General features: G+C 49.4%; 1 protein-coding gene across 1 annotated transcript in view; it reads left to right on the plus strand.

Moving 5' to 3' along the window:
* The window catches only part of LOC146184557 (uncharacterized), an 87091-nt gene that overhangs the window by 41871 nt on the left and 31336 nt on the right, over window positions 1-13884 (plus strand). The window contains exon 3 of the mRNA XM_084608811.1: window positions 10558-10767. Within this exon, the coding sequence (XP_084464937.1) occupies window positions 10598-10767 (170 nt within the window). The 5' untranslated portion in view covers window positions 10558-10597. The remainder of the gene's footprint in view (window positions 1-10557; window positions 10768-13884) is intronic.

Consider the following 13884-nt stretch of genomic DNA (forward strand, 5'->3'; position numbering starts at 1 on the left):
GCCAATCTCATTACGGTCCTGACTACTTTGGCTACTGTAGAGATCTGTATAGAACTACTCGGCTACTTTGAATATCTTGTCCATATTCGTAATGACGTTGCTCACCTTGTCCCTTATCGCATACATATGGTTTTTGCCTATGCCCAATTTCTTTTTCACCGCTTTAAGGCTTCCCCCGTTCTTTAGAGCATGCTCAATTTTATCCATGTTATACTTCCTTATATCTGCCACCTTGCGCTTATTGATTAGCTTTGATATCTCGGCCAATTCGATCTAGTCTGTTGGATTGGAAGCTTTTATACTCTGGCGTTTCTTAACCAAATCTTTCGTCTCCTTAGACAACTTACCGGTATCCTCTCTAACTATCCTACCGCCTACTTCTACCGAGCGCTCAGTAATGATATCTCTTAAATTATTGTTCATTGCTTCTAGAGGAATGTCTCCATCCTCGGTTAAAGCTGAATATCTATTCTGTAGCGAGATCCTGAACTCTTCTGCCCTTCCCCTCACCGCTAATTCGTTGATGGGTGTCTTCCTTACTAATCTGTTGCGTTCCTTCTTCAGATTTAGGCTAGATCGGGACCTCACCATCCTGTGGTCACTGCATCACACTTTCCCGATTATCTCTACATCTTGAATAATGGCGGGGTTGAATACAGTGTGAAGTCAATTTCATTTTTAGTCTCCCCGTTAGGACTTTTCCATGTCCATTTCCGGTTCTTCCGTTTACTTGTTCCTTGCTTCTGGGGTAATGTCGCCATCCTCGGTTAGAGCTGAATACCTATTCTGTAACGAGATCCTGAACTCTTCTGCCCTCCCCCTCAGCTCTAATTCGTTGATGGGTTTCTTTCTTGTATTTGCTATTGTATTTGTATGCTGTATTTGCTCTGCTGAATTAAGAAAAAAGACAATTCTTAATGCCAATATTTAGGTGCACCACACTAACTCGGATATAACTTCCTGCGAGTAAAGGTCAGGCTCTTTACGTTATTTATATCTTCCGCACCTCTGCAAGGTGATCCTCGATTCGGCAGGCGATGTGTAGTTCACACACAAACAAACTGAGACGTCGATGACGAACTTGCAGTAACAAAACGACGAAACTTACTTTATATAACAATAATGACACAAAGTACAGAAGACTTGTTTACAAAAGAGGCAGAGAGACGACACACTTAACAAACAGAGACTGGGCGAAAGACTGACTGCAAACTGAGCGCATCACTTTTTTTACGACTTCTGAGTCGTGTCTGCCTGCTATGCTGTTTTCTCCGAGCGAGATACAAACCAGAATCAGAACCAGAACTGCCGATAGCTGCGTGGCGCGCTCTTAAATAGCCAGCGCAGAAGCTTCTAGGAGCGGAGGAGGAGCCGGAAACAGCTTAGCGCTGCCAAAGCTATGCCTTTCTTCCTCGGCTCGCTATAGAATGGTTGCGAATTTTTTCGAATATCGTCAGCACGCGCCGCCTTCCTGTGCAAAGTGAGGAGGAGGGCCGGGTCCGTGTGGAGGAATGCACGCGTGACTCAGCCCATGACGACGAGGGCGAGGAGGCGCAGAGCGGTGTCAGAGATTGCGTAATCAGTCGCGTCGCGTTCTCGAAGCTTGTAGAAATTTACATCGCCGCTTTTTGCGGCGCGCGCCCCGAAACATTAAGGAAAGGGCCACCGCGGCCTTACACTCCCCACCATAACAGGATTGCTGGGTGTTTTTGCCCAGCCAAACCAAACACATACAAAAGGCCGCGACTTTCCGTCCTCTATAACACGGCTAACATGCACACTTTGTCTACAGTCCTCGGGTGGCCCAGATCACATTCACGATAGGTCGCAAATATTGTCATCCACTGTCAACAAGCACCTTCTCATGCACAGTCACTGCACGTCATGCCAAACGTTCACCGCAGTCCCAGTTCCTGAAGTTCTGCACGGATCACATATGGTCAAGTCCGGCAAGTGTTCTTTGCACGCTTCACTTGTCACTCCATGCTCGCGAGTGCACACACTTTCATGCACAGGCGAGCAGACCGCTCACGCCAGCCGGCGCGACGCCGCTGTGGCTCAAGTGGAGAATTTTTTTCATCTCGACACCCGTTAGAGCTAGGGAAGGGCGCCCATCGTACGGCTCGGGTAGGTCTGCACAAACCGCTCGCCTTCGAATAGGGGACTCGTCGCATCACGAAGCGTCTCGGGATCACAATAGCGAGCGGTGACTAATTCCGTGCTTATTGTGGTGCTGACTTTGGTATTTGTGACAGCTGCTGAGTCTTCTGCCCTACAAGCAGCATCTCTAGCGGTCAACGCATAATCGCTGATCTCGCCGATCGCATCGCTCGTGACCGCTATCGCTGAATCAACTGTGGCGCCCTGTTCTTTATAAGCGCTCGCGCCAGGTGCCACTGTTTCATTCGCATTTGCTGCATTTAACTTGTTATGACGAGTTTGTAAACACGCAGCAGCTTTCCGCTCCTCGATTACCTCGTCTACAGCAAGTTTGAGTTCGGTCGCCTGCTGCCACGCGCCTTCCGGTGCACCTGACAACACGCTAACGCCCTCTGTAATCTGAGCGCACGCGGGCACTTCTATTGGGAAGGCTTCCGTCGTAGTTTTGGCGGTTTTTACTTCTTTAGCCGGCGACGCGCCGCAGGCCGACTAAATTGCTCTTCCTGGCGAAGGTCGTCTTCCCCGGCTTGCTCGCTGCCGCGTTGAACGCCACGGCTTCCTTAGCTTCGTCACCTGACACGCCGCTTGCAAGCACCGTTCGGGGCAGCTTTTTTGCGCTGGCATTAGTTTCTTCTGCTTTACTTCTTTCGATCTGGCGTCCATGGGACTCTTGTTTTATTTCTAGTAATCTAATTTCTGCTTCAGCTAACGCTTTTTATCTAGCTCACGCTTTCTCAATTCGATTCTTTTCATTTCTATCTCGGCTTCTCTCTCTATCTTTCTGGTCTACTTTCTTTCCATTCCTCTTTGCATTTCAATAGCCTCCGAGTCTCTCTCAGCCTCTGTTTCTCGACGCTTCACTGGGTCCTTACTCTCCGTCTTTGCTAAGCAATCCTTCCGTCTCACTGAGGCTACGGGGACTCTTAAGGTGGGTTCAGACGGAAGGACCGGAGCGTGGACGGTCCGCGCGCGTCAGCGCTACCCGCGCCACACATGACGCCGACGTCACTGCTCTGAGCGACGGCGAGAGAGCGGCGGGGTCGTCCGGGGCTCCGGATCGCGGAGCGCACTGAATATGCCAAGCGCCTTTTTCAGTCCACGCGGACAGAGCGTTCGGCGCGGACCGAGATTGTTTTTGCTCTTTTTGCTTTATGGTTGATACCTCCGCGTTGCTACGCCCGCGCTTTTCGTCTCGTATCAGTGCGAGCGCCGCGTCGCTGCATGCACTGCACTGCGTCGACTGAGTCGTTCGCTCTGTTTTCGCAGCAGTGCATTATTTGTCTTTGCGCTTCTGGGTGTGTCAGAGTTGTAGCTTTACTCGGTTTATAGTGCTGATTATGGGTGAAGTAGCGAAAAAAAGTGCTCAGTGATGAAGCGACAGTCACGTTTTTAGCGCTCGTAGAGAGCTGCCCACCGATATGGAATATTGAAGATGCTTGCAATAAAGAATGCTTGGAATAAATGAACGCTTTTTCGCTTCTTCGTTGCCCTCGAACACTTCACGTAGAACAGCCAAAGTAGCGAGACGACAGTTTCGTTCGGCGTCCATGCTGAAACTCCCGGTAGAAAGGTTTTCGGTAGCATGCGAACAGCGCTGGGGAGGAGGGTACACGCGGATGGTCCGCTGGCGTCGTGTGAATGCTCGAAGGCTGGATGGACGTGCGGACGCGTGGTCACGGGGCACCAGATCCATGCTGACGCGCGCGGACCATCCGCGCTCCGGTCCTTTCGTCTGAACCCACCTTACGCACACACTGGTCCATCCGGAAAACACTGATTTTCTGCTGGTCATTTTTACTAATCGAACTGCACGTCGACACCGTGCCCTTCCCGCTCCTAATGCGAGAGCCACGCACACCAACAAACAAGAAATCCCCTTATCTGAGCAACGATTGTGCCTTCCTCGCCGCGTCGCTCCTCGCTATGGGGAACTTCCAATCGTCGCTGTCTCTGACCGTCACCGCTGCACGCGTTGATGAAGCTCCTACCCTGAACGACCGGGAGATCTCAGCACCTCAGCAACGGTTGCTCCCTCCTTCTCGCGTTGCTCCTCGCTGGTGGGCACTTGCTTTCGCCGCTGCCTCTGACCGTCACCTCTTGGGGTCCCTATAGGCCCTTGCACAATGCGTTGCTCTTCCACCTTAAGCGGGCGGCAGTCTTCGATGAGCGCCAATAACTTTGCGACGGTTCGAGTAACGGGCTAGGCTTGCGGGCTGCAGTTGCCGAATCGTACTGTCGACTGCGCAAGTAAAGGACAGCTTCTTTACGTTCCTCAAATCTTCCGGACCTCTGCAAGGGGATCCACGATTCGGCAGGCGACGTGTAGTTCACACACAAGCACACTGAGACGTAGGACGACGAACTTGCAGTAAGAAAACGACGAGCATTAACTTTATATAACAATAATGACACAAAGTACCGAAAACGTGTTTAAAAAAGAGGCAGAAAGGCGACCACTTCACAGACTGGGCGATAGACTAACTGCAAACTGAGCGCATCGCTTTTTTTACGACTTCTCAGTCGGGGCCTGCCTGCTATGCTGTTTTCTCCGAGCGAGAATCAAACCAGAATCAGAACCAGAACCGCCGATAGCTGCGCAGCGCGCTCTTAAATAGCCAGCGCAGAATCTTTTAGACGCGGAGGAGGAGCGGGAAACATCTTAGCGCTGCCAAAGCTACGCCTTCCTTCCTCGGCTCGCTAGAATGGTCTTGAATTTACTCGAATATCGTCAGCACGCGCCGCCTTCAGCGCAAAGTGAGGAGGAAGGCCGGGTCCGTGCGGGGGAATGGACGCGTCACTCAGCCCATGACGACGAGGGCGAGGAGGCGCAGAACGGTGGCCGAGATTGCGTAATCGGTCGCGTCACGCTCTCGAAGCTTGTAGAAATTTCCATCGCCGCTCTCTGCAGCGCGCGCGCCGAAACATTAGAGAATGGGCCTCCGCGGCCTTACACTGCGGTATTCACCGGTAATATATGGATGCTGCAAGAGTTTTATACAGTCCGAATATACGATGTGGACGAAGAGGAAGTCAAAGGTTGCACATATTTAGTCTGCATTCCCCGATGCTTGCGTTCATTTGTCCTCATTTTGAGCGCCTGTAAACTCGACATGAGTCATCTTTCGTGTCCACTTAGTAAATACTAAGAGGGATAAAGGACAAAGCGCATGTGCCATGAACTCCAGCACGATATCGGAAGGGCACCATTCGTGACTCGAGTCGCACGAGCGCTCAGTTTCTAAGGGCTTCCTCAATGTGAGCGCGGAAGGAATCGGAGCCTTTGGGGATGGCCACTGAGAACAGGAGGCAAAACAATGCCGGAGTGCGCGTCCTGCCGCAAAACAGCTTAAACTCTTTCTGCACAGCTTAGCTCTCGCCGGAGCGCTCGGGTGCTCTACGTCTCAAGGGCGATTAGTAGAAGCGGCATGTGCGATGCTATCGCCCTTCTGGCTGTTTTCTAATGTTTTACTTTGTTTTTCTGAACCAGAGAAAAGTCCCGATTTGACAAAACCAAATTTTCCCCCGAACACCTAAGCGTGCGTCCACAAATACGAGATCTGGTGGTTGTTTGGAGGATGGCGAACGAGACTCTCGACTCGGACGGAGATGAAGGTAACGATCGAAGGACATTCGAGACTCGGGTCTATTGTGTAGCGTGAGGCTGAGACGCCTTGCTCTTGCCGGAGTTCTCCAGTGTCCAACCATTGAACTCTTGGCGAGATTTTGAGAATTTTTGCTAAGCAAGTCGCACCTGACGACGAAGTGTAAATAACTGCAAACAGACGCATATAGCTCAAAGAATGTCTTATCGCTGCTCAACGCTTCATATCGCCGAGTCAGCGTGTTCACGAAAACAATGAAGAACATCATACATCGCAAAATTACTTCTGGCACGAAATCGTCAACGCCGACTGTGTATTTATCATCAGCCTGATGCGAAAGAACTACGGCACATTCTGCTTTGCCAAAACTGTCAACTCACCTCGCCTCGTTCATCCATCCCAACAACACAGCTTAAAGGTAAAAAAAGCCTTCTTCATGTCTGTCACTTTATTGTTAAGTTTCGTTTCTTGTAACAATATACCAAGTATTCGGAATAAACTAAGCGTATACATTATTTCTAGGCTTAAGTTCCGTTCTAGAATCCTAATGCCCTCATAAATATCAATTCTCTAACTACACATAGTTTCTTGTTATAAAGTTGACTTTCCGTACAAGCTTATTGGCAGCACTGTTCCACAAAGATGTTGGTACCATGACTGTTTTAGCGAGTAGGCCTTAACAGGTATATACTGCTTCCGTTCAGTTTGGAACCAATTCTTGTTTTCATTTTGTAAACAAACAAGCACCAGCTAACTTATTCTTTTTCCCCCGCCTTGTCGAGTCGATGCATTCTGCCGAATTATTTTCGAGTGGTTTCAATCCTGAAAATAAAAGCGGTACTTTGCAGCAGATTATCGCTTGCTTGCCATTTGCATTTCGTAAACAAATGTCCACTAAATTTACACCTGGTGTCATTTCCTTTAAGTCAGTATTTTTTCTTACAACATCATTATAATTTATTGTGAAAAAACAACAAGTTATACATTGAATCTAGCCATTATCGGCGCTCCAGGATAGTGAATCCAGTAGCGCTGAACTTTTGGTGCTCCAATTTCGGCTGGAATCACTACCATAATTTTTGATAGGAAATCAAGTTTTGGTAAGCAGCTTGCTTGCTTCTCCAAAAATGGCTAGCTCTAGATCCAAATAAGGGTTGATTTTGTGGCCGCCAAGTACTCGGCGTGCTCACCTGGCTCACCGTTTGCCTTTCACGTGAAGTTTTCGCGGCGCCGGCAAGCGTCACCCCTGCATTCCATAGCGCTCGCCTATGCCAAGAAACTACAAGAAACTCGTGCACCGCGAATGCATTGAGCTTTGTCCCGCTTCAACCTAGGACATGTCGATGCAAGAGCAAGTCACAACTAAGACGTGTGATAGACGACAGCGTAGCGGGAATGCCGAAGCGGATACCGAAACATATTAAGCACTCTGGTGTCAACGAAGTGGATATGCGAAACTCGAAAATAAATAGCACACAAGCGGCCCTCTTCTCGTTCACTGACGAGCGAGAAGGCCCGTAGGAGTAGCAAGTCGACGCCAAGAAAGAACTCTGACGCTCTCGCGTGGGTAAAGGCAGGAAAATGCTGTGAATTCTGGACACCTATCTCAATATAACCGTATTCACACTTTCGCAAAAGTTGCTTGTGTTAATGATGTGGCTGCCCGGCCCGGCCCGCCCGAGACAAATATACCTTGTTCCCGACGTGGCCCAAGCTCCAAGGAAACGGCTTCCGAGCGGTCCCAGCCCGAGTCGCGGGCTGGGCTTGGTACGGGCTTTCGGTCCGGCCTCAGTCCGTGCAAAACTCGACAAAACGTTGGGAGGAGTGACGTTGGCGAGCACAGAGTTGTTTTCGTGCGGCAGATAGTATGTTGTTTGCCATCACGTCTGCGTTGCAGTTGCCAACTATCGGTGTCAATGTGTGGCTAATACGACGCGCGCAGTAATTTGCGCGACGTCATAGGTAGGTGAGTGCTTCACACGATAGGCCGAATGTGGTGATACGCTTGTCCTGCGTGACGAGAGCGCAACGCGTATCCGGAAGGCGGCCAACGGGGGAAGAACCCGGAGGGTGGCCCCTTCTGTACCTGATATACAATGCAATACATATCACACACATGCCGGATGCATGCTCGGGATTATCTGCTCACAACAGATCGCTCCGTACCATTGTTCTCCTCCTTTACGTTCCCACTCACAAATCCATTTTACCTCCCCCGTCATTGCTCTCTGCACACACTGCAGCCGTATCCCCAACCACCCTTATTCATTCACGGCCTAGTGTTCTAGCAATTTTCTTCTCTCACCTGATGTTTTAGCTTTCACGGTAGTCACTCTTCTGTTTCTCCTCGCTGCACTGCTCTGAGGTAGTAACTTATTCGGCACACGTCCACGTGATAACCTTCACCTTCCCCCATATTCGTCTGAGTTTTGCCGCGGAGCCAACGTTCTGGCGGCGCATTCCTCTACTCTGGTCACACCCACCATCCAAAACGATATCCGTCGCCTCTCACTCCCTCCCTTGACCCTTTATATGGAGAGATCTCTGCCCCTCCTTCTATAACCTACTAGCTTTAACAGCGGGCGCTTAGATCTTTGCGTAACAACGGCAATTATACAACACCGAATTCAAGAACTGTTACAAAAGACGTGTGCTCTAAAACAGGAAAGTGTGCAAGGCAAAAGAATAACTTATTAGGCTGATATACTCGCTTTTTGTTTGACGTGCTAATATTTAGCGAGGGCAACCGCGATTAAAGCATAACAACTCACGTCAACTGCATGCTTGAACTTGTACTCTGCTAACGTGAAGTCGTTGGATGTGGTTTGCGGCGCAGCACTTTGATAACGATATTCATTCTCCACCTCGGGCTACTTTCAAGTGTTTCGCGTACTCGTCAGTGAGGAAACATATGTGTGCCTCATGCGAAAAAAAAATGAAGGCAGGCCGGGATACTTAATGAGCGAATGCTCCTTGGTGCTCCGTCGATGCATGTCGATAGCGCCTCATTAGTTTGTTTCAGCGGGGGTTCACGTGAGGAGGCCGGACACCGCACACGCCATTAAGAACAGGGTATTGATGCATCTTAGTGACATTCAGGATTGTAAATTTGCTAAGTCCAGACTTAACTGAGTCTAAAGGATAGGCCGCTAGTATGGCGGTTTAAGATTGGAGTCGAGACTGGGCTTCAGTCCTGACTTGAATAAGTCGCTTGCACGATTTCGACTCGGTGCCGTCTTAGTTAAGACACAAGGACGCCAGGCACCTGATTAGAGAATTTAGGGAGATACAGGGATGCGCTGGCCCTGCCCCCGCTGTAAGATGTAAGCATTCCGTCAGTCTTGCGCTGCGTAAAATCCGTGCCATTGCATTTTGCGGCTTCAGATTGTGTTACGAGGTAAAGTGCCCTAAGTGGTTGCTGAGGGTGTTCAAGAACCACTCTGATGAACACGAGACGAACCTAAGCGTTCGGAACCCGAACCGTCTTAAAGAAGGCTGGTCTTACTAGAGAAACAGTTTAAGTCTGGGCTTCGCTCAGACTTTATCGTGCAAGCCGGCCCAGGCGCGTCCACCACCCACGTGCTTTCCTGAAGTCATATTGTTCGCAAACAAAACGATATCGGCGCTCAGCGCGCTCAGCCGCGTCACGTGCCCAGTGCACCTGCCATATCGGCTTTGTCACGTGATCTCGTGATCAGATTTGAACCCACGGCTTCACCATTCCTTGTTAGCTGCTCTTACCGATTTAGCTGCAGCAACGACTGTGAATTATTCCACTCTTTTGACGGGAATGGGGCGCATTAATACTCCTTGTAAGCATGTAACCTAACCTTGAGAGTGTTCATCAGCCCTACACACGTGTCAGTGTCACGTTATTAAAACCAGTACATGATTATTGCCGAGCTACATTCAGCTAAACGCATAACACTTCGGTCTTCTGCACACAGGTACAATATCTTTGGAGCTTCTGTCGCACTTCGGGCTCTAGTGCGCGCGTGCGTCCTTTGCCTCAGCATTACTGCTTCCAGCTGAGCATCTCTGGAAGAGCGGTAAAATGCAGCTATCGTAACGACACGACAAGTGCCTTCGACCGAAGGCTTCAACATTGCAGAGAGCACAGGCAAGACTTCTGTGCAGAACTGTAATCCCTATAGGCCAGATGAAAGCCTTCACAAGTGTGGAGAAAGGTATAAGCAAACTCGTTTTCTGTCCTATAGTTGCACTACATAAACTATCCCCCAGAACGAAATTCCCATTCTCCATCGTGTGGTACAAGACATACCGCTCCACCCGGTAGTGTCTCAGTCGTCCTCGAGAACTTTTTGTCTAGATAGCTGATCCACTCTGAGACGATTAAACCAGCGAGTGAAACTACCCGAAGGCGAAACGAAGACAGGGCAGGTAGAAATGTTTTTCCCTATTCATTATTTTTGTTACCTCAGGGCAACTTTCAGTTCCTTTATTAGACATGCCCTCAAGGACTTTCTCTATATGGAGCTCCTAAACATTCTGAGACTCTGCTCGGTCCCAATCAAATCTGCAGGAACTGAAATAACTCATTTTGTGGGGACTCACATAGCGGGAGCCAAAAGCGCGTTGCACAGAGGGCGGTCAGCGACCATGTTTTGTCTCACACAGCATCGTCGATGAAGCGCCATCCTGATAGACTCTGGTGCTCCCGGAATGTGCTGCATTAAATTCCGAACACGATTATGGCTTCACGCTGCAAGCTTATCGCTCTTTTTTCAGGTCCCAATTCAGAGCGCCATTATTTAATCCAGTGGTCCGCATGCAGGGTCAAGCGCCTTCGCGAACCGCTGGCCCTAATCTCGGCGATGGCGCACTCCAAGTTGAACGTGATCGAATCTACCGACACTGTCTATGGCGGAGGCTTGCACGAGGACCCAATGGACGAGTTCCCACGAGGTGTCTACTTGCATCTACCAGAGGCGTCTGTGCCCGAAGACACCGACATACATCATCCGTCGCAGGAGTTCACTCCCAGGTAACTACTGTTATCAAAAATTCAGTGGCCATGATTGAGTCTGTTGTGGAGATTCTCAACAATCCGCTCTTTAGATCTGACCGTTCAGGAACATGAGATTTGATTCGCCATCAGATGACGTGGCATTGGGCTTGGCATGTCCCCTGCTGTTGATGGAGGCACGAGGTCCCCTATTGCAAAAACCAGCGTCCAATGCGAAACCAGTCAGCTTTCAGCGCTGGTTTTGCACTGGATCTGCTAGACACGCTCGAGGTCTGCGATATTCACTGAATCAGTAACTGGAAGACACTGGTTGCACTGGTACGATGGAAGAAAAACGCTGGGATTAGCTTTTTGACGCTGGGTGCGTCGGCATCTGCGATGCACTGGGAGAAGCGCTGTATGTGCGCTGGGGCCCGCACTGGTCCCAGTATCCAAATATAGCCGGTGCGGCTCGCGGCGTCGACCGGTTATCATCCCTGAGGGGCCAACATAGCAACAGCGTACTCGCAATCAACCATCGGGGTGCATATGAAAAATATGGTTCAAGTAAGCGTTTTTTGCTGTGAAGTCTTTGCGCACCTGCAAGAAAACAAAGGCAGTATCTTTTTCTAGAGTTGCCATATTTCGATCGGCCATTTCGAGCGTTTCGAGAGAGACCACGACCGCCGCACTTCTGATATCTCATGACACACTGACGATTAACGTACAACTAAAACTGGAATTGAATAATGTGGGCTTCCATGCATAACAAACTTCACATCTGATCTTAAGGGCACCTAACACAATGATTACTGCCAAAATGTTCAATGCGGGTTCAATCGCAGGCGAGCGTAGCCTGCACCGCGGCCCAGTATAAACAGCAGAAAGAAAAAATAAAACGAGGACGACAGTAGTTTACTGAGCGATGGGCCCATGAGAGAGAAAAAAAAGACAACAACATACAGATCTTGTAATGCAGAATATTTTGAGTGTTTCTCAAGCTTTTGTGCTCCTTCTTGCTCTGCGTATGAAGCAGCCGAGCCCTAGGTCATCGCAACGCTTCCCAGAATGTTTACATACAAATAAGGTTTAGTTACACGCAAAATAGTGTCGTCGCTGCTGCGCTTAGAGGGTATTGAAGCTTGGTCGTACTTTTTTCCTTGAAGGTTTGTACCAAAGCTCCGTGTTCAGCGAAACTTACGCCCACGGTAGACGAGCACCACCGAAGAGCCGGCGTTGGCAAATTTGCCAGCGATGTCAAACTCCACATGTTAAAATGATTTCAATGTACAAAATAGCGCGCATAGGCATCCAGAACATTAGTTGTAAGCCGTGAGAGCAGGCAGCAAGCTCCAATGATCAAGAAGGTGTAATTGTTAGAGCGGCAGCAATGGCTTGTAGACTGCGAAACATGATGTCCCCATCTTATAAATGCGATCATATCCACACACCATTCAATACGAAATTTGCACAAACATAAGCCTACCTAATTTTACGCTGAGTATGTGACAAAACGAGGACCTAATATAGGTATGCTTACCTGAAATTTCAAGGACGACGGTGACGACGGGTTGACGAGACCGCCAAACACAGTGCACAATGCTGTTCTTCTGTCAAGCATGCCAGAAGCCTAACAGAAATAAACGCCTTCTTCGCAATTACATAGAATGCAGAAACCAAGGAAAGCAATGCACATTAGACATTTCTGCGCTGCGAACGCCCGACGACTAACAAAGAACACGCTGGCTCAACCGTCAGCACCAGTGCGCCAGTTTTTAAGACCGAGGGATAACAGGAAGAATCGCGTCACGTGGACAGCGGCGAGGATAAACACGGCAGCGCCCGCTGCGCCGTGGACATGTGACTAAACGAATAAAGGAGGATTAATACAGTGCCCGTCCCGTCTAGTGTCTTGCCTTCTTGTGTCCGGTTTCTTCGCGCTGTGTGAATTTTTTGAAAGCTATGAACGATCTAGGCCAGATCAAGATCCTATTTGAATAAAGAATGAGCATGACCGTCTCGAGTGGTGGGCGGACTCAGCGCTCTCCTCTCCAGCTAAGACGAGTGATGATAGCTTCAGGGTTATGGCGCGCACTGCGCAGTGGGAGAGGGAACATTGGTGCCACAGGCACCACCTTCGACGCCGCTTAGCTCACACGGAGACTTCCCTCACGGAATTGGTAGAGCCAGTTACGGGTCACGTCGCCAACACGCCGGACGCTGTTCTTGAAGCATCAGTGCAGTTCTATTCCACTCTCTATCAGTTACTTTCCCTTTCTAAAGACCCTTCAGTCCAGTTCACTTATCATAGGCCAATTTGGGTGAGATTGAATTTGAAGCGGCGCTTAAGCCCTTCCACAAAAATCGTAGCTGAGGTTCGGACGTCCTGACTACTGAGTTTTGTGTCAAGTTCTGTGGTAGCTCGAGAAGCCTTTCACCGCCCTTGTGAACAGGCTCCAGGGTAAAGGGGTGCCTTCAGACATTCAATGGGAAGGGTTGATTACTCTCCTCTTTAAGGAATAGTTGAGACGCACTCACCTGCGAGACTGGCATCCTATCACGCTCCTAAATATCGAGTAAAAGGTTATAGCCAAGTGCCTGTCCTCTCAACACACTTCGCCCCTTCCAGATATTATAGGTCCTTATCCGGCTTGTTGTCTTCCAGGTCGCTCTACCCAACTCCACTGTTTTACCTTGAGGCACCTCTTGCTTTTGGCTCAACACAGAAATCTTCCGGGTTTTCTCGGCTTCTTTGACCAGGAAAAGGCATTCGATGTTAGCCATGTATACTTATTTCAAGTCCTAGAGGAAGCCGCTATAGGCTGATTTCCAGCGCTGGTCAAAGTTCTATATTCCAGGCCAGTTTCAGCCGCCACTCTATTAGGCTGTACGTCAGAAGCTTTCGAGGTGGGCAGTGGAGTCCGGGAGGGATGCCCCTTATCTCCTGCTCTCTACGTGCTCGCGTTCGAGCCTCTTTTACTAACCGCAACCCGATTACCCTTCATGGAGCCGTAATACCATACGTCTCCAGGCACAGATTCTTGGGAGTAATTATTGACCACCGACTATCTTGGTCGAAACATGTCACTATGTTGAAGAAAAGGCTAATTAATTTTTGCCATGTACTTCGTTACATAGCTGGCATCAAATGGGGTC

This window comes from Amblyomma maculatum, chromosome 7, assembly GCF_055883805.1.
Source record: "Amblyomma maculatum isolate TAMU_Amacu chromosome 7, ASM5588380v1, whole genome shotgun sequence".
Lineage (NCBI taxonomy): Eukaryota > Metazoa > Arthropoda > Arachnida > Ixodida > Ixodidae > Amblyomma > Amblyomma maculatum.